General features: G+C 61.5%; 2 protein-coding genes across 2 annotated transcripts; both read right to left on the reverse strand.

Moving 5' to 3' along the window:
• Nucleotides 1-790: 790 nt before the first annotated feature.
• Nucleotides 791-3128, reverse strand: LOC121172569 (lipocalin-1-like). The gene is made up of 6 exons (XM_041004644.1): nt 3039-3128; nt 2459-2589; nt 2097-2167; nt 1801-1911; nt 1004-1105; nt 791-816 (listed from the first exon to the last, which is right to left on the reverse strand). The coding sequence occupies exons 1-6, from the start codon at nt 3126-3128 to the stop codon at nt 791-793; spliced, it is 531 nt and encodes a 176-aa protein (XP_040860578.1).
• Nucleotides 3129-3209: 81 nt separating this feature from the next.
• Nucleotides 3210-17825, reverse strand: LOC121172571 (lipocalin-1-like). Its single transcript, XM_041004646.1, has 6 exons — nt 17736-17825; nt 17254-17384; nt 16892-16962; nt 16323-16433; nt 15659-15760; nt 3210-3289 (listed from the first exon to the last, which is right to left on the reverse strand). Exons 1-6 carry the CDS (start codon nt 17823-17825, stop codon nt 3210-3212), a joined length of 585 nt encoding a protein of 194 aa, XP_040860580.1.
• Nucleotides 17826-20044: the final 2219 nt, after the last annotated feature.

Consider the following 20044-nt stretch of genomic DNA (forward strand, 5'->3'; position numbering starts at 1 on the left):
TGTCCGAGTCCAGCAGACCCCAAGGCAGCCAAGACACAGAGACCTGGGCACTGGACCCAGAACTCTTACTGTAGAATCATGGTATGTGGGTAGCAGACAGGGAAGGGGCTCCTCCCCGTGCTGCAGGATACAGTGGGCAGACACCTTAGGCTCCTGCAGACCGGGCCGGGGTTAGGTAGGGAGGGACAACTCCCAGGAGGGACAGGAGGGTCAGCGGGGTGTGGGCAACGTGATGGGCTGCAGCAGGGACAGTAGAAGGAACCAGGAACTTGGAGTTCAGTCTCAGGGTCAGGTGGGGAGCAGGGTGCACGTTCCCTGTGTGAGACATGGGCAGGACACTTGGGACCAGTGAGGCAGGGAAAAGGGGATAGGCACCTGGGAGTCTCTGCCCACCATGGGTCAGACCTGGGAATCTCGCCCTCCAGAGCTCAGGTGTCAGTGGAAAGGTGGCCAATTTGGGTTTCTACTGCCCCATTTCTGACCTCCCAGTGCCGCGAAAACAATCACATGGACTGTCAGGGGGAGGGACGTTGCTGCCTGATACCCCAAGCATCCGGTGCCCATACGGTGTCTGCTCTAGCCAGAAATAACGGGAGTGTCCCCAGCACCCTGGGGTAACCCACAGTAGGATCTGAAACATTGCCAGAGGGTCTGGAGGGCTCAGGACAGAACCCAGGCTGCCTGGCCAGATCAACCTCCTGCCCAGGCTGCAGGCTGGGGACAGAGCCAGGGCACCACACTCCACCAAACCTGAGACCCACATTTTCCCAGAAGGCCACAGGGGCTTACCCTAGTCAGTCTCTGGAGAGCAGGATTCTGCAGAAAGAGGGAATATGGTGCCTTGGAGCACACTGGGAGTGAGCCAGGACCCCAAACCTGCCCTGTCTCTGACACTTCCCTGAGCCCCAGAAGGACAAAGACAAAAGGAGACTTGTGCGTCCCTGGGCCAGGAGAGCAGGCAGCATCTTTGGGCCGGGAGAGCAGGCAGGTGCATCCCTCCTACCTCCCAGTTGGGGGATGACGATGTCCTCCGTGGTGAAGCCCTTGGCTCTTGCCACCTTCTGAAACTCCTCCAAGGCTGCCGGGTTGGTTTCAGGCTCTCTGCCTGCAGGTGCAGCCAGGACAAGACAGCAGGGTGAGGTGGCACAGCACTGGGCACCAAGGGGTCAGCACCCAGCCTGGGATACCAGGAGGCCCTCAGCTGGGAGGATCCTTCAGCTGGATAGGGCTGATGGAGTCCATTCCACTCCTGAGCTCAGGACTGATGGACCAGGATGGGGTGCCCCCAGTGCACATGAGCCCCCCCAGGCAGGGAAGGAGCGGAGGACAGCACAGGGCCCTGCAGCCCTGAGGAAGCCAGGCTGCCCTGGGCACTGGGCACCTGCTGACCCACCTTGTAGGGCTCCCCCCAAGCGAGCAGACAAGAGTCACAGGGCACTGACCCCCCACCGTCTGCTCCCCCAGTCCTGGTTCCTGAGTCCACATCTGCTCTTTGCCCCTCTGGACACCCTCAGTGGAATGGGGTTCCTGGGGGAACATCCCCAGTGAGCCTGGACCTTCCACCAACACGTGCAACATCACTGTCCTGGTCCACTAAGGGCTCCAGCTTCCTGCCTCCCCGCAACAGAGACAGGGCAGGGAGTCCAACAGCCGAGTCCCGGGAGGCATGGAGGAGTCCTCATGGATATCAACTCCAAGGGGCTGCATGGGCTGGGGCAGGGTCTCCCCTGGAGGAGAGGGAAGAGGAAGGGGAGAAGCTGTGTGGGGGAGCAAGGTGTGCCATGGGAGCCCCGGTCGCACCGATGAGCTGGGCGTGTCGCATGTGGAGCCCAGGCAGCTCAGTCTCGCTGTAGAGGATCCAGTGGTCCTGCACGTATGACGGAGTGACCAGCACCACACTTTGGCCTCCATCTGTGAGCAACAGCGACACGGAGCCTAACCAGGCTGCCATCCTTGAGACCAGCGAGGATAAGGCCGGCCTGGCAGAACCCTCAGCCTCCAACCACGGAGCCTGGGCACAGAACAGGGGCACCAGACAAACACAGAACGGTGGGGTCCTCTGGCCCGACGGGCCTGCCCGCTGGCTCAGTACTCACAGGCCGTGTACCTGCCCGGCTCCTCCGTTTTCTCCAGGACAGCATCGAGTGTGTGGCACTGGCCCTTGATCCTGGGAACAGGAGCGTGTGGGCAGCGCTGCGCCTGCTTGGGCCTCCCCTGCCCGGAATGGCTACCACACAGGACTTGGAGGTTATGAGTCCCAGGCAGGCCCCTGCAGGTGCCCCTGGAAGCCAGGTGGTCAGAGCCGGATCTGCCATCCTCAGGGACGCACACAGCCCAGGCACCTCGGGGTCAGTTCTTCCTCAGAGCTGCAGGGGCTCAGCTGGAGGGCATCCCGGTGGTCACTCTGCCATGCCCCACCTCCACTCCTGCCCTCCCACGGCAGGCCTCAGACACTCACAGGAAACTGAGGCTGACCTCCAGGTTGCCCCCATCCTGCGTCACGATGGTTATGGGGCCCACAGAATCGGGCTTCCTCTCTGGCTTGTCCATGTTCGTGGTCACGGCCTTCACATACCAGGTCCCTGACAACTGGGGAAGGGGCGTCTCCATTAGCCTGAGCAACGTCTCCAGGGCTTCCCTGTCTGAGTCTGTAGCCCCCAGACTCTGTCGTGCACCAAGGCTGGGACACTGGGAGCCCTCTGTACCCCACATACCACCCGGAATATTCCCAGTGACTTCACCAGTCTGAGCCAAATGATGGCTGCCAGCCCTGCAGGTGCCCGCACTGCTTCATGGCCCCTCACTGCCAGCCACATGCCTCTCACAGCACCCTGTACACCGGGGTCCCCAACTCCCGCTGCCTTTCAGAGGCACAGGCCCCAACAGTGAGGGTCTCCCTGAAGTCTCCCCACCTTTACCTCCCTCAGCAGCCTGTACCCCGGCTGCCTGGGCTCCAGCTCCAGCTTAGAGGTGCTGGACCCTACAGTGAGGGTCTCCGCGGAGTCCCCCCTGCCTCCCCACTGCCTCCCAAGCCTCACATCCTGATCGCCCTCGTCCAAGGCCAGGGGGTCCTGGGCCCGCAGGGCAGCAATGAGGCCAAGGCAAAGGAGCAGAAGCAGGGGCTGCATCTCAGGGGTCTGCTCTCACAGCTCCGACAGGTCACTCTCCAGGTCTGAGAGAGACTGGGCCAGCTCCTCTCCCCACCGCCCTTATATAGCTGAGCACAGGGTCCCCCGGAACTTGGCCGAGAGGTTGGCCAGTCCCTTCCTGGCCATGACCGTGGCCAGCTCTGCGCCAGAGCGGGGAGAAGTCGTTATTCTTGGACACTCCTGAATCACTACTGTTGACTCCACAGGGGTCAGTGGGACAGGGCCGCTGTCCACAGGAAAGGAAGGGGTCACGGATGGGAAAACAGGTCGGACCTGAGTGTGTGGGTCAGTGTCGTGCCATGGTGCCTCAGCCTAACCCCAGCTGGCTGCTGTGCACACTCTGAACCATGAGTGGGCTGTGCTGGGGTTCGATCTCAACTGACTCTGGGACCCTGGACAAGACATTGGCCCTCAGATGCGGCCTGGACAGTCACAGCTCATGGAGCCAACACAGGGGACGGGCCAAGAGCCAGGGTCCCCGCTGCTGTGCAGGCTGCAGCCTCTCTGCACACCCACTTGACAGCCACGGGGCTGGTGAGGCAAGAACTGCAACAGGAGGGCTTGTGCGTCCCGGGAGAATCCATGGAAAACTCACACCAGTTGACATTGCCTGTGCGGTTCCAGACTTTGCAACAAAACACACTCCCACTCGTAGACTCTACTGTGAGCTGAGAAGATGAGAACAAACCTCCCTCTGCATCAAGCATGTGATTGAGAAGTCCTTCGAGAGCACGGGGAAAGTGTAATCAAAGCTTAGACCTTGACAAGAGAGTTCAGCTGGCACCAGGACCCTTCTGCAAGAATGCACAACCCCAGGAACAGCTACTAGAGCTTTCGTCCACAGGTTCACTGCCAGATGGTTGAGCCAGGACACAGGGACTCTGTGTTGGTCTCAACCTGGGTGGCAGAGCCCAGACCCTCTGACCATGGTCAGCTGCCCTCCCAGACCAGTTAGAAGGGATCTGGAACAGAAATGGGGCAGCCAGTTAGCCCTCAGGCACGGCACGCTGACAGTGCCATCAGCTGCTTGAACTGCCATGTCACTCACGCAGCCCTGCAGGCTTCATGGTTATCTGTCACATCCCTTTCCGAGGAACGCTTCGGGTCACCTCTGTCATGCACAGATGTGCACACACAGGCAAGGCAGACACGTTGATGGACACGCACAGGCGCACACACGGATGCAACACAGGCACACACACACATTGCAGTGTAAGCACAGGTACACGCTTCGCATGTGCACACGCAGGCACAAACACGTTGCATGCATGTAACCTTAGTAAGGAAGAAGCACACCCAGAGACAAAGCTCCTCCACCTGCCGCTTCTCTCCCCAGGGACCACAACACCCAGGGCTGGGCCAGGCCAGGAGCCAGAAGCTCCATCCGGGTCTCCCACGTGGTGCTGCCACTCACGCAGCGGGACCATCATCACTGCTTCCCAGGCACGCTAGCCCCAAAGGAGATGCTGTGCGTGTATGTGAGCCTGTGCCGCCGGCCATGTCCCCCTGCACCCGAGGGCCTCTGCCGGCCACTGGAGTCACCTCTGGGGGAGGAGGGCTGACCTCCCGGCACACAGGGACCTCCTGGACGGCCACAGCCACGGGTCCCCATACCTCCCCAGACAGGGGAGCAGGCCTGCCCTTGGGGGAGGGCCATGCCCATGGCTCAGTTTACCCTCCTCCCTGTCCCCTCCTGGTCCTTCCAGTGCTGACTCTGGGCAAGGAGCCACAGGAGGGCCATTGTCCCTTCTGCATGTGGCCAGGCTCCTAGGCCTGCTGCACACACCTGTTGGCGGATGGGCTGCTCCCAGGAAGACTGGGTGGGGTTTCATGTTCCGGATCCTTCTTATCTACAAGTTCCTGGAGGCCCTGGTTGCTGGGCACACGGGGCACTTTGTGCCATGGCTTACACAGCGTCACGGTGGATGTCGCACAAGTGGTGATGTCTTGGAGGCCAGCTGGCCCTGTGTCCCCTGACTGGGCCCTGGATGGGGCCTCCCCGCCCTCCCTCCATGCTGGCATTCCCACTGCCTGGGGCTCCTCACCCCTCCTCAGGCCTCCTGCCAGGTGGACACGGGGGTGGAGGGCTTGTGTCGGGCAGCTGGGCCAGCATGGCCAGTACAGACAGCTCAGCCCCTGGGAAAAGGCCAGGCCGGCTGGGCTCCCAGCACCGGCGGGGAGAGGGGTTCCACGGCTCATGTCTGAGCCTTCTGTGGCCTGTGGGGACGGGAAGGGCCACGCAGAGACCTCACCCAGCGCCTGCCTAGGTGTGCTCTTTGGGGAGCCCTCCAGCATGTGCCCTGAAGGGGCCTCAGGCGTACAGGCCGCTAGGCACTGTGTGAGGTTGGGCCGAGTGTGCCAAGTGCAGCTGATGCTCCACCCTGAGATGGGGAGCCCAGGGTGGGGACACAGAGCAGGCCAGGCTGCTCCCAGCTGGGTCCTCGTGGGATCTAGGGGAAGTTACTGCCCTTCCTGTTGTGGCTCCCATGGGAAGGCTGAGGAGACAGTCAGAGATGGCCCTGTGGCACAGACTGCCCAGAGCTGCCACCATGTCCACCCCAGGGCCTCCTGGGTCTGTGTAAAAACAGCCTTTCTTGACATCCTTGCCTTGCGACCCCTCCCCTTGTAAGAGACAGGAGCATCACTGGAGGCTGCTGGGAGCAAAAACTCTTTCATTTTTCGTGTGCGGACACCACTGGACCTGCGCCCTGGGTTCATGGCCTAATGCTTTGATCCCCCTTTTGTTGCACCCTGAAGTGGCAGAGTCCCTGGCACAGGGTGCCTCACTGCTGGCCTCAGGCCTGTGCGTCCAGGGACAGCTGCAGGAGACACACCCGAGCAGGTCCCCATGACAGACTGCTTAGGGGGCGCTCAGCTGCCCCACCCGTGTGCCTGGGCCTTGTGTGTGCTAGCACGTGGGAGTGGGATTCCCAGAGGCGGCAGCAGGCCAGCCTAGACGGGGCCAGGTCTCTAAGTTGCTGCTTCTTCAACCTGGGCACCCCTGGTGGCCTGGGCAGAGTCTGGTGCCCAAGACTCGGAAGGCAGCAAGGGGTATGGGATTCTCCTGCTCAGAATGTGTAAGGCCTCATCAGCAGTTGGCTTCTCTCTCTCTATCGCTCTCTCCATATTCTCACACTCTCTCTCTCCCCCTCTCTACCTGACACAGGATGGGAGGTCGAGCTGCCAGCCACCACCCCCATGTTGGAACCCACAGCCCCACTGACCCTCTCTCTATATACCCTGCCCCTTCCTGGCACAGCTGTGTCTCCCCCTAACTATACAGAGCTCCGTGCCACCCACCCCCCCTGCAGATCCCAGAGCTGGACAGGGCTACCACGGCGTCTTGCTGCACTCAGTGTCAGCGTTGCCCCTGCTCCAGGGCCCCAGCCCGGCCGCCCCCGACCCCGTCTTCCCACTAGGACTTGCCTGTGTGCCCAGGATTTGTCGTGGAGTTCCTGTGGACGACCAGGCTGTTGTGAGCCAAGCAGTTGATTAGCACTGGTTAAGCTGAGCACTACAGGGAATGGGTTTGGGGCTAGAAGCACCTGGTCTAATGGGACTCAGCTGTACCCAATATTCTGCTAATGAGGGTGTGGGGGAAAGAGTGTCAAGGAGAGGTGAAAGGGCAATAAAGGGACACTTCCGAGAGGATTCCACCATCACCTGTCTCCTGAGGGTGCCTCATCCCCTCACCGTGTCCACGTTACTGGCTCTGCTGGCCAGAGCACCAGGCCAAAACAACCACTTCAGGGGCACTTCTATAAAGAGCTGGGCACACCTGGGGTCCTGGTGCTGACTGTAGAGCCGACAGTCGGCTGGGCAGGGCAGCGCATGCTCTGGACACGGCTGTGGCAGAAGGAAAGTCGCCCTGGCTGGGGACAGGGCAGACAGGCATCCTTGTCCTGGTCCTGAGTCCAACACTGTCCAGCACACAGAAGGGTGCAGGAGGAGCCCCAGGACAAGGCCATGCTGGAGCTGACCCAGGGTGCCCCCTGCTGGCATGAGTGCTGCTTCAGCCGCTGCCAGGCCCACTCCTGGCGGTGGGGCAGCTCCAGCCCTGAGCCCACTCCTGGCTGTGAGGCAGGAGCCACCCCAGGTGCCAGGGGCCACGGACAGAGGTCATGGTGTCTCGTGGGGCCTACAGCCCAGGATCAGGTCACAGGGGCTGGGGTGTGGATGCAGAGGAGGCAGGAAGGATCTCAGGACGCTGCCAATTCTCAGGCTGTCTCCTCTGGGAACCAGCAGCCAAGCTGTCAGGGCAGAGGGTCAATGCCTTCCTGGGCCCTGCAGAGCCCTGTGCCAACTGGGCGGCAAGGAAGCTGGCACGTCCCCTGTCCACATGGAGAGGCACAGGTCAGGGAGAACTGACCCACACCGCGCCACAGAGCAGGGGTGAGGCGAGTGAGACCTCAGAGAGCTCACAGGCTCTGAAACAGGAAGTTCCCCGCCTCCCCCCCCCCCCATGCCCAGCAGAGCTCTGAGCAGGACCTGAGTGGACAGCACCTGTGACAGCCAGCCAGGGAGGACCACGCTCAGATCCAGCGTAGTATTCCTGGGCCATGCGGGTCCTGAGCCTTCAACTTCCCAGAGAAAAACCAGAGCTCCTTGGAAGTTTCCAGACACCTGAGCTTGAGGGTGCTCCTGATTCACCCACAGGTCCTCGAGGTCCCAGGCGAGGGAGCCCCGCCCACCCTGCAGAGAACAGCTTCACCCCTGATCTGGAGGCTGAAGCACCCTGCGCCTTGCCTACCGGGGACAGGCCCTGCACGTGGCTCCCGCTGGGTCCCTCACGTCTCTGTGCCATGCGCATTCCCTCACGTCTCTGTGCCATGCGCATGCTGAACCCAGGCCAGGTGCAGGGTGTCTGCACCCACAGTGAGCCCTGGGCTGCAGGGACCTGAAGAGGGTGCTCAGCGGGCAAGACCCTGCAGGAAGCCTGGCTCCAGGACACCTACAGTGACTGCACGTGGACCCCAAGCTACCCAAATCACCCGTGTGACGGGCACAGCCTGGAGATGGCTCCTCAGGCGCCCAGGCTACACGGGAAGTGGAACAGCTGAGACTCGAACCAGCGTCTCCCTCAGGATGTGGACACTCCAAATGCCCACCTCCTCCCTGCAGCTGGCCCTTGCTCTGCCACAGAAGGAGCCCCAGCCCCAGGTGCCAGGAGCCCCTTGGATCACAGGAGGGCCAGGGCAGCCGGGGGAGCCCTCCTGGGCCCTTCTGCAGGCCAGTGGACTTAATTGACAGACTATACTTGTATTTCCACAGGGTTGGGCCCACATATCCTTCACAGAACCTACCCCAGACCTGGTTCTCTCATGTTGGTTAGTGTCACGGCCCTGCCTGATGTGACCTGTCCCCTGTTCCACATTCAGTCAGGTACTGGGATCTAGTCCCACTAGACAGGGCCCGAGTCCTAGCTTTCACGTGCACTGGCATGTGGTGGTCGGCAATGTTCCATGCTTACAAGCCCTACTCAGGACTCCAAGTGGGCTGGGGCATCGGTCTGATCCGTACAGATCCTCCAGTGTCTCCCCTCCGAACCACCAGGTCTCCGTCCCCTCGCTTACCTGCAAGTACAGTGGCCCTGTCGTTGGGAGTCCCTCAGCATCCTTCCCTCACCTACGCGCACAGTGGCCTTATCCATGGATGTCCCTGGGCAGCAGTTAACACCCCACAGACCCCAGAGCTCATCGTCCAGCGGCCAGAGCGTCAACAGTACTGGTGGGTGCCCTGGCCACCTGCAAGCCCAGGATCACCCACTGCTTGGCAGTGGTGGGTGGGGAGCTGGGGTCCCCAGCAGGAAGCCTGGCCCGATGCACATTCTCTGAGCCACAGGGCTGTGGCAGTCAGACATCCTTGCCTCTGAGCAGACTTCCCTGGACTGCCCTGACACTGGTTTGGAGCCTGGGGCGTCGCTAGGGGGAGACACCTGGGCTCAGCACCAGCCCCACTTGAGCTGTTGTAGAACAGGAGCTTGTTCACAGAGCACGTGATGAGCCCACGCCCGCAGCGCGTTGCCCTCTGGCTGCACACGGAGATGATCAGCATCAGGCTGCCCACAGCTGGACAGCAGGCCCCAGAGGTCCTCTTCCCAGGACACGCCCAGCTGTGCCCTGGTGTAAGCCTCTCCCCTAGATCCCAGGTACCTCATCAGCCTCTGAGAGCTTCCTTGGGGACCCTGGACAGAGAGGCAGAGTCCAGAGTGGTGGCTTTCCCTCTTCATTGGGGAGTGGGTACATGGAGGAGGGATTGCATGCGGACAAGGACAGGCAGGCCCCAGTGACTCCCCCTCTGGGTCAGCAGGGGCCAGCCTAGAACTGGAAACAAGAAACACCCCAGAGCTCATAGTCTGATGGAGGCGGAGAGCCGGTCAGCAAGCCTCCTTCCTGGGCTGCGCGGTGGACACTAGCCACAGCTAGCCACTGCTGCAGAATGAGCCTGGTGTTCCCATGACCGAGGGAGCAGGTGTGAGCTGTCCTTAGGGTGATGTCCAAGGCCTGAGAGGCTGGCCAATGAGCCGGGGGTGGGGTCGGCCAAGGAGACTGCCCTTCTGCTGGTCCAGGCAGGCACCTGTCCGCCCAGGGGATGGGTCAGGAGAGTTGAGATGGAGCAAAAGCCTCGGGATTCAGGCCCCGGGGCTGTAACCATGTCCTCCCCATGGCTACTCACAGCGTTCTGTTGAGACAGGAAAACCCAAGATGAGGGGGTGCCCAGAATACGGCCCTGCCCCTCCCTGGCCACAGGTCTGGCTTCCCACAGCCACCACAGAGTGGGGCTCAGCACTAAGAGCTCACGGGGTGAACCTGGGATTGTGTGCCTCGTGGTCTCGCACCGTCGTGCTCCGGAGGGAGGATCATGTTCTCTGGCAGGAAGCCCTTGCGCTGCACAAAGTCCTAAAACTCCTCCAGGGCCTCGGGGACAGGACTCCTGCGCCCTGCTCTGCAGTGCCCAGCACCTCTCAGAGAGCTCTAGTGTCTAGAAGGTGGGTGGGCCGGTGGTCCTCAATGTGACCTCTGCCTAGAGCATGGGGACTCACAGTAGAAGATGCAGTAGTGGACACGGGGCTGGGCAGCAGATGGTGCCAGCTCTGCTCACGGTGCCCTTACATCACCCTTGGCCGGTGCCTACCCTGCCCCGCCAGCTTGCCCGTCCTGGCCAAGGCCGTCTCTTTTGGGAACGTGTCGTGCTGTTATTGTTGGGATCCCATGAGTAACAAGCAATGCCACCTGCAGAATAAAGACACAGGAGCCTCCCCGTGCTGGCACCTCCAAGGGCTCCGGACCAGCCACCTGGATGGGCCCCAGCCATCAGGGACAGGGCGCACCTGTCTCCACTCATACCACTGGGCTGGGCTGGGGTAGGGCTGGGGAGCCGTGCTGGGTAGCTGGCCACTCACCCCCTGCACGCCCAGAGCCGCACTCCCCACCCCCGGCTGCCGCTTCCTTCCCTGGGGCCTCAGTGTCCTGAGCTGGAAGGGGCTCTGTGTGCAGCTCAGGGTGGATGAAGTTCACCTCCACAGGCCTGCACGGGGGCGTAACCTCTGGAGCCCACTCAGCCCTCCCAGACTCATGGGGCTGACCCAGAGCCCTACTCGTCCCTGGCTGTCCTGTCGGCTCTCCTGCCTGTATCCATCACAGATTTGAATTCCCAGTTCTGTGGCTCGCAGAGTGAATGCGAGCTCAACAAGCCTGGACCGAGGGGACACCCCACACACACACCTAGCTCTGTGCACCCAGGACCCCCATCTCCTTCACCTGCACCATCACCTGCTCCTGGCTGGGGCCAGGCTGCTTGAGGAGTGAGCCAGCAGATTTACAGAGAGAAGGAGAGGCAGAGAAAGATCCACTGTCTACTGGTTCAGTCCGCAATGGACACAAAATGGAGCTGAGCCAGTCAGAAGAGCCAGGAGCTTCTTCTGGGACCCAGTTCAGGGTCCCATGATTTTGAGCCATCAACTACCACTTTCCCAGACCACAGTAGGGAGCCGCGTGGGAAGTGGAGCTGCCAGGACAGGACCGGTGCCAAATGGGATCCCAGAATGTTCAGGGTAATAAAGAAACCTCTAAATTTAAAAAAAAAATGTGGAAAGTGGACAACAGGCAAAAAGGAATGCCTTGCCCAAGAAGACAGGCGAGCACTGAACAGGCAGCCCTGGGTCCTGTGCCAGACACTGCTGTGCTCTGCTCAGGCCACGGCAGCCACACAGACACCCCAGGGGAGTCTAAGGCTCATGGAACCTGCCCACCTGCCACAGCCTCTGCCATGAACGTCACCCTCCCATGAATGCCTTCTGCACTGTGCGTCCCATGCCTCACATCCTGGTTGGACATCAAGGCCTATAATTACCGATTACATCCCAGGAGTTGAGCGCTTTGGGAAAAAGCAAAGTGGACCGAGCTGGCCAGATGGGTGAGGACAAGGAGGCGTTTGTGCTCTGAGGGAGGGTCGGAGCCGGGCTCACCCAGGTTATTGTGCAGGTGGAGAAGGAAATGGGCAGGCCAATGACCCAGGGGACATCAGGCCCAGGCAGGCCCGAGGGGATGGATGAGGATGCTGGCTGTGGCCCATGTTGGGGCGTCAGGTCACTCTCAGAGACACAGGCAGGTGTGAGAGACCTGATGTGAGCAGGGCCAGAGTGAGCCAAGACAAGCTGAGGTGATGGTGTTACCGGGCAGCCCAACCTGACTGCACTGCCCAGGCATCCACCCAGCTGCCGTGCCAGTCAGGTGTGCAGCAGCCCTGCCAGCCAGCCACAGCACTGAGCAGCTCACACCAAGACTCCTGTGAAGGGCCCAGCTTGCCAACACAGCACCATCAGCAGAACTCAGAAGGCAGGAGGGACAGCACGCAGGAGAGATACAAATGCCACAACGAGGCAGAAGCCACAGAATCCCCGAGGGCGACCCTTGCTAACAAGCCCACCTGTGACAGACAGGGTGGGGCCTCATCCCACAGCCTTCCGCACAAGGTCAAGGAACCCCAATGGGTGTGCTGGTGGGTGGGCACCTGTGACACACTCAGTGGCCCGAGGGCACTGAATCCTCACCAGGCCTAGAAACACAGACACAGTAGACTTTGTCAAACCAGCTGCCTTGGCACAAGTGCAGGCAACATCAGGAAGTGACAGGATGAGGGACGGAGCGTGAGGAATCAGCTGCAGACCCTGGTTAGGAAGGCCCGCGGCACCAGATGCACCACACAGAGCAGCACAGCACCCAGGGCAAGGAAAATGGGCACCGCATGAGGACAGTGAGCCCAGGGAGAGAAAGATGCCCAGGACGGTGAGCCCAGGGAGAGAACGATGCCCACCATTCCGTTCGGGCAGGAACAGCCAACTGAGCTGCAGTGCACACCCCTTGGCTGCTGGGAGGCAAGGCTGGGTTTGGGGACGAGACACTGAGGTGCCTCATGGAGACATGGAGCTGCAGGGAGTATGAGGGCTGATCCCCTGCTGGGCTGCAGGAAGGCCCAGAGCTCCCACCCAGACACGCACCACCCGGGCACTGCCCTAGGCACTGGAGGACACTTTGTCGTCCACGCCCACCCCTGACCTGAGCACGGCCGTGTGCAGAGAATATGGCAGACAGGAGACAGCTGCTCTCCGCATCCTCCAGGGTGTGACCCGCCCAGCAGCCAACAGCATGCCAGACCCCAGGACTGGGACACATACCCACCCCCTGCCGAGCAGCCAGGACCATCCCATACCCCAGGACAGGGACCCCTCCACTCCCGCCCAGCAGCCAGGATCATCCCAGACCCACACGCCCACCCCGCCCAGCAGCCAGGACCATCCCAGACCCCAGGACTGGGACACACCCCCACCCTGTGCCCACTTGTCCACCATGTTGTCCACCCACCCAGACAGGACACAGCTGAGCAGACAAGCAGGGCGGGATAAACAGTGAGTGATGTTAAGGTGGCCCTGAGAATGTTCCAGAACAAGCTGGTGGTGGTTTCTAGAATGAAAACCGATCAGAGAACATGGAATTGAAGACTTTCACAGGGATTGATTTACATGGATTTTCTATCAATTAAAAAATCTCTACCTCCTGTTGAGTAAGTGTGTCAGAGCCCACTGTGGAACGAGCCCGGGCCCACGGCCATCCACTGCCCTCCCTGTCCTTGTGTTGTCAGGGCACTGCGCTCCCTGGCCCAGCCATGGGCGGTCCCCTGAGATGGCGCTCTGCTCTGCCCTGGCTGGCAGGGCACACAATGTCTGCCCACAGCACCCACCCCTACCCTGGGCACTGGGAAGGCGGACGTGTCATGGTGCGGTTCCCCTGCACACCAAGGAACCTAGATGAGGCTTGACTCTGGTGCCGTGGGTGGTATGGGGGTCACAGGGAGCATGGAGGTGTCAGACATGACAATGCATAGGGGTCAGTCAGCATGCGAGGCACACAGCTGCGTGCTGTGTGACACCCCCACACATGGAAAGGGGAGGACATGAACCCCCAACCCCGGGGTTCTGCCAGGAAGCGGCCAGGGCACCCTCGGGGTGACTCCTTGGAGTATGGGGAGAACTGCCATCAGAACTAAGTGTGGGGCCTGTGGAGCCACGCCTGAAGCCCTGGGTGTGGGTACGGCTCAGTGCATGGTGCTTAGGGCAAGGTGGTGGGGGAGCAGGGCCCTGTGCCCTGGGAGCTATGCTCCTCGGAGGGTGAAGCCTATGGCACCTGGCCTTCCTGGCACAGCCCCCCACTCAGCCCCCACTGGGTCCCCCACATCTCCTTGCCATGTACACCACAGGCAGAGGTGCAGGTGTGGGGCGGCTGTGCCCACAGTGAGGACCGGGTTCTGCTCTGCACATCACCCAGGGATCCGCAATGTTGGGGTGGTTGGCTGGGGGTGCTCAGTGCACAAGGCTAGGGGAAGCTAGGCCCAAGCCTGGGGACACCTATGGCAGCCGGCTGTACATGGCACACAGGTACCCAAAATACCAGGTGACAGACTGTCCAGACACGACACCTGAGGCCCCCAGGCTCTGATGGTCAGCAAGCAGGAGCCCCACACGGCACGGGCAGGCGGCAGCTTTATTCTTTCCCTGGGAGCACTCCAGGAGCCACGGGACAGGACCACGTGGTGCTGTGGGAGTGGACAGCAGAAGAGGACTGGCCACAGGCTAAGAGGACTGGCCACAGGCTCAGTGGCCTCTGGGGAGGAAGCTATGGCCCCCAGGAGGGTGGGGCTGTGAGGCAGTCACGGCCAATGGCCAGTCAGGGACGGTGTGGAGTGGGCTGAACCCTGCCGGCTTAGCTTGGCTGGGCTGTGCTGGGGTTGCCGAGGGCTGACTTTGGCGAGCCAGAAGAAGCCAGCACCACAGAAGCCCCAGTGAGCAGGGGGCAGGCCATGGGGGACAGGGACCCACGGAGCCATCAGGAAACCCAGGAAAGAGGCAGTTATACCCTTGCTGAGGGCCAGGGCAGGGGGACAGGACGTGACTGACGGGCCTGGCTCAGTGAGGGCGCAGGCAGCGGCCTGAACCCCACGCGAGCACTACATGGGAGGGGAGCAAAAGCTGGAGAGCCAAGGGGAGGAGGTGACTGACCCCAGAAACGTCCCCTACCCAACACGCCAGGACAGAGCCGAGAGCGCGGGCAGTATGTCGGTGAGGGGCCAAGCTAACACGTGCTGACACAAGGCCGGGACCAGCAGCCAGCGCAGATACGGGGCCTGGGACAAGATGAGCAAACATGACCACAGCATTGCTGGTTTCAAAGCTTTATTCTCTCAGCTCTGGCAGGCGGGTGTCCACACTGTGGGTGCGATCAAGCTGACCCAGGGCTTTCCCACACACCAGGCCTCTGCTGGGCGAGGACTGGGCTGTCCCCGGCCATCCAAGGAGGCTGGTGCTGGTGCTGGCCTGCTGCGGCCTGGTGGGGCAGAGTCCTCCTTAGTGAATCTGTTGGCTTGCACACCCACAGAGATTCACCAGGACGCAGGGAGACACCCCAATTTCAGCAGGGAGGGCCTGGGGGCTGCACCTTCAGGATGCTCCTATCCATTTCTTAGCTTCTCCCAGGACCCAGAAGAGTCACTGGGCTGTTGGGGTGGGGGTGCTGCTGCCCACACCTGTGCTTCTGTCCCCACAGTGTCTGCTCTAGTCAGGAACAAGGAGAGAGCACCCAGCACCCCAGGGTGACTCCACAGCAGGATCAGAAACATCGCCAGAGGGTCTGGAGGGCTCAGGACAGAACCCAGGCTGCCTGGCCAGATCAACCTCCTGCCCAGGCTGCAGGCTGGGGACAGAGCCGGAACACCCACACCCCCACCAAACCTGAGACCCACATTTTCCCAGAAGGCCATGGGGCTTACCCTAGTCAGTCTCTGGAGAGCAGGATTCTGCAGAAAGAGGGAATATGGTGCCTTGGAGCACACTGGGAGTGAGCCAGGACCCCAAACCTGCCCTGTCTCTGACACTTCCCTGAGCCCCAGAAGGACAAAGACAAAAGGAGACTTGTGCGTCCCTGGGCCGGGAGAGCAGGCAGGTGCATCCCTCCTACCTCCCAGTTGGGGGATGACGATGTCCTCCGTGGTGAAGCCCTTGGCTCTTGCCACCTTCTGAAACTCCTCCAAGGCTGCCGGGTTGGTTTCAGGCTCTCTGCCTGCAGGTGCAGCCAGGACAAGACAGCAGGGTGAGGTGGCACAGCACTGGGCACCAAGGGGTCAGCACCCAGCCTGGGATACCAGGAGGCCCTCAACTGGGAGGGGACCTTCAGCAGGGCCGACAGGGCCACCAGGGTTGCATCCCACTCCTGAGCTCATCTGAGGCAGGACTGGAGGACCATGATGGGGTGACCCCACAACGCACATTAGCCGCCCCAGGCAGGGGAGGGGAGGACAGCACAGGGCCCTGCAGCCCTGAGGAAGCCAGGCTGCCCTGGGCACTGGGCACTTGCTGACCCACCCTGCTGTGCTCTCACACTTGACTCGGGAAGTGCTGCCGCGTTCAGCACCCCAACCTGGGGGACCCCCAAGGGCCTTGCTGAGTAGAACCTGGGCTGTCCCCAGAAAGCCCCGGGCTTCGCATGTGGGGTCAGAGATAGATCAGGGCCTGTGCTGGAGGCCAGAGGTGCTTTGCATCCCAGCAGCTTCTTGTGGGCCAGGAGGGCTCAGGGACGAGCAGGAGGGCACGGGGAATCAGGGCCATGGGCAGGTCACACTCACCCAGGAGCTTGAAATGGCGGAAAGCCTTCCCGTGCATCACACCCTCACACACCATGACAAAGTGGTCCTTCTCCTTCAGCGGGGTCACTTGTGCCACACTCCTGCCCCCAACTGCAAGCACAGAATCGGGTCCACCCGAGGCCACGCTTCCTTACAAAGGAGCAGACATGGGGCCCAGTGCCTGGCCTGGCAGACCCCTCAGCCACCTGCTGGCAGGAGTCCAGTTACCAAGAGGCTGATAGAGTCTTGCACATACTCCAAGAACCCGTGCAGCAGCGGCAGCCCAGCCACATCCTGGGGGCTCAGACGTTTCCAGGGCGAGAGGCAGGGGTGGGGTTCACAGCGCCCCTCCCCCAGCTCCCAGGACCAAGCTAGGGACCCTCCAAGGGAACCCTGGGCAGTTAGCCCCCTCTAGGCAGCACGGGACCGCCCCTGCTCCTGGGTGTGAGAAACTGGGCACTCTCAGAGAGGAGACAGGAGGGAGGGCAGGGAGGGCAGAGAGGTGGGCAGAGAGGAAGTCAGGGATGTGGTGCTCTGGCCGACAGCCTGCCCGCTGGCTCAGTACTCACAGGCCGTGTACCTGCCCGGCTCCTCCGTTTTCTCCAGGACAGCATCGAGTGTGTGGCACTGGCCCTTGATCCTGGGAACAGGAGCGTGTGGGCAGTGCTGGGCCTGCTTGGGCCTCTCCTGCCCGGAATGGCTACCACACAGGACTTGGAGGTTATGAGTCCCAGGCAGGCCCCTGCAGGTGCCCCTGGAAGCCAGGTGGTCAGAGCCGGATCTGCCATCCTCAGGGACGCACACAGCCCAGGCACCTCGGGGTCAGTTCTTCCTCAGAGCTGCAGGGGCTCAGCTGGAGGGCATCCCGGTGGTCACTCTGCCATGCCCCACCTCCACTCCTGCCCTCCCACGGCAGGCCTCAGACACTCACAGGAAACTGAGGCTGACCTCCAGGTTGCCCCCATCCTGCGTCACGATGGTTATGGGGCCCACAGAATCGGGCTTCCTCTCTGGCTTGTCCATGTTCGTGGTCACGGCCTTCACATACCAGGTCCCTGACAACTGGGGAAGGGGCGTCTCCATTAGCCTGAGCAACGTCTCCAGGGCTTCCCTGTCTGAGTCTGTAGCCCCCAGACTCTGTCGCGCACCAAGGCTGGGACACAGGGAGCCCTCTGTACCCCACATTCCACCCGGAATATTCCCAGTGACTTCACCAGTCTGAGCCAAATGATGGCTGCCAGCCCTGCAGGTGCCCGCACTGCTTCAGGGCCCCTCACTGCCAGCCACGTGCCTCTCTCACAGCACCCTGTACACCGGGGTCCCCAACTCCCGCTGCCTTTCAGAGGCACAGGCCCCAACAGTGAGGGTCTCCGCGGAGTCCCCCCTGCCTCCCCACTGCCTCCCAAGCCTCACATCCTGATCGCCCTCGTCCAAGGCCAGGGGGTCCTGGGCCCGCAGGGCAGCAATGAGGCCAAGGCAAAGGAGCAGAAGCAGGGGCTGCATCTCGGGGGTCTGCTCTCACAGCTCCGACAGGTCACTCTCCAGGTCTGAGAGAGGCTGGGCCAGCTCCTCTCCCCACCGCCCTTTTATAGCTGAGCACAGGGTCCCCCGGAACTTGGCCGAGAGGTTGGCCAGTCCCTTCCTGGCCATGACCGTGGCCAGCTCTGCGCCAGAGCGGGGAGAAGTCGTTATTCTTGGACGTTCTTCAGCCCAGCACTTGAGTCAGCAAAGGTCATCTGAGTGGGCTCCAGTCCAGGGGCGGAGCTCAAACTCGGCCTGAGCCCCAGGTCATGACAGCACCAGCAGGTACCAAGCCCACACTGCTGGGCACCTGGGCATGGAACGTGCTTGATGCCACAGAGGGTGCAGGTTGGCTCAGCAAGTTTTGGGTCCTGGGCAGGACACTCACCCTGAGACACAACCTGGACCTTCACAGCCCATGGAAAGCCCACGGGTACACGGGCCGTGAACCAGGGTTCCCCCGCTATGCCAGCTGTGCAGGCAGCAAGCACCCTTACGGGGCAGGTGCAGAGAGGACCGCCACAGGTGCCCGGTGTGAGCACAAACCAGGGTCCCACAAAGGTCATGGAAACTGACATCAGTGGAAAGTGTGCATGGGTCTTTTGCATCCCAACAAACTCCCACTCACTGGCTCGCTCTACCACGTGCCGAGATGAGAACCGCCCACCAGCAGGATTTAGGCAGGAGAGGACAAGGATTCCAGTGGGAGCACAGGGAAGTTTGGTCAGATTGAAGCAGGCACAATCGGCCAACTTGTGGTGAAGTGAGGGGGAAGCATGGGGAGACGCACAGACTCGAGGGAAAGCTGGTGTGGACCCGGGGCTGTGGGTCCAGCAGGGCAGGGCCGGTCCTGGTGCTGGGGAGGGAGCAGCAGGCACTGCAGGAAGCTCCTGGTTAGGAGGAAGGTGCCTTCTTCATCCTCAGGACCGGGCACCTGCCTGAGCCCAGATCACTGATGGGAGGATGGGGTTCACGACGGGGAACTCATAGGGTGGGGTCACAGGGACACCTCAGGGGCATGGTCACAGGGACACCTCAGGTTGTGGGTCTCAGGGACACCTCGGGGGGCGGGGTCACAGGGATACCTCAGGCGACGGGGTCACAGGGACACCTCAGGGTGCGTGGTCACAGGGACACCTCAGGGTGTGGGTCTCCAGGGACACCTCGGGGGGTCTTAAAAGCAATCATACGGGCCCGGTGCGATAGCATAGTGCTTAAAGTACTTGCCTTGAATGCGCTAGGATCCCATATGGGCACTGGTTCTATTCCCGGCTGCCCCGATTCAAATCCAGCTCCCTGCTTGTGGCCTGGGAAGGCAGTGGAGGATGGCCCAAAGTCTTGGGACCCTGCACCCATGAGAAAGAGTCTCCTGGCTTTGGATTGGCACAGCTCCAACCATTACTGCCATTTTGCAAGTGAACCAGTGGATGGCAGATCTTTCTCTGTAAATCTGCCTTTCCAAAAACATAAATAAATCTTCAAACAAAAAAATAGAACTTGAGTAGCCTGTTAGCCCTCGGGCACAGCACGCTGACAGCGCCATCAGCCGCTTGAACTGCCATGTCACTCACGCAGCCCTGCAGGCTTCATGGTTATCTGTCACATCCCTTTCCGAGGAACGCTTCGGGTCACCTCTGTCATGCACAGATGTGCACACACAGGCAAGGCAGACACGTTGATGGACACGCACAGGCGCACACACGGATGCAACACAGGCACACACACACATTGCAGTGTAAGCACAGGTACACGCTTCGCATGTGCACACGCAGGCACAAACACGTTGCATGCATGTAACCTTAGTAAGGAAGAAGCACACCCAGAGACAAAGCTCCTCCACCTGCCGCTTCTCTCCCCAGGGACCACAACACCCAGGGCTGGGCCAGGCCAGGAGCCAGAAGCTCCATCCGGGTCTCCCACGTGGTGCTGCCACTCACGCAGCGGGACCATCATCACTGCTTCCCAGGCACGCTAGCCCCAAAGGAGATGCTGTGCGTGTATGTGAGCCTGGGCCGCCGGCCATGTCCCCCTGCACCCGAGGGCCTCTGCCGGCCACTGGAGTCACCTCTGGGGGAGGAGGGCTGACCTCCCGGCACACAGGGACCTCCTGGACGGCCACAGCCACGGGTCCCCATACCTCCCCAGACAGGGGAGCAGGCCTGCCCTTGGGGGAGGGCCATGCCCATGGCTCAGTTTACCCT

The sequence above is a fragment of the Ochotona curzoniae genome, unplaced genomic scaffold (genome assembly GCF_017591425.1).
Source record: "Ochotona curzoniae isolate NIBS_2020 unplaced genomic scaffold, NIBS_Ocur_1.0 scaffold_3208, whole genome shotgun sequence".
NCBI classification, from domain to species: Eukaryota; Metazoa; Chordata; class Mammalia; order Lagomorpha; family Ochotonidae; genus Ochotona; species Ochotona curzoniae.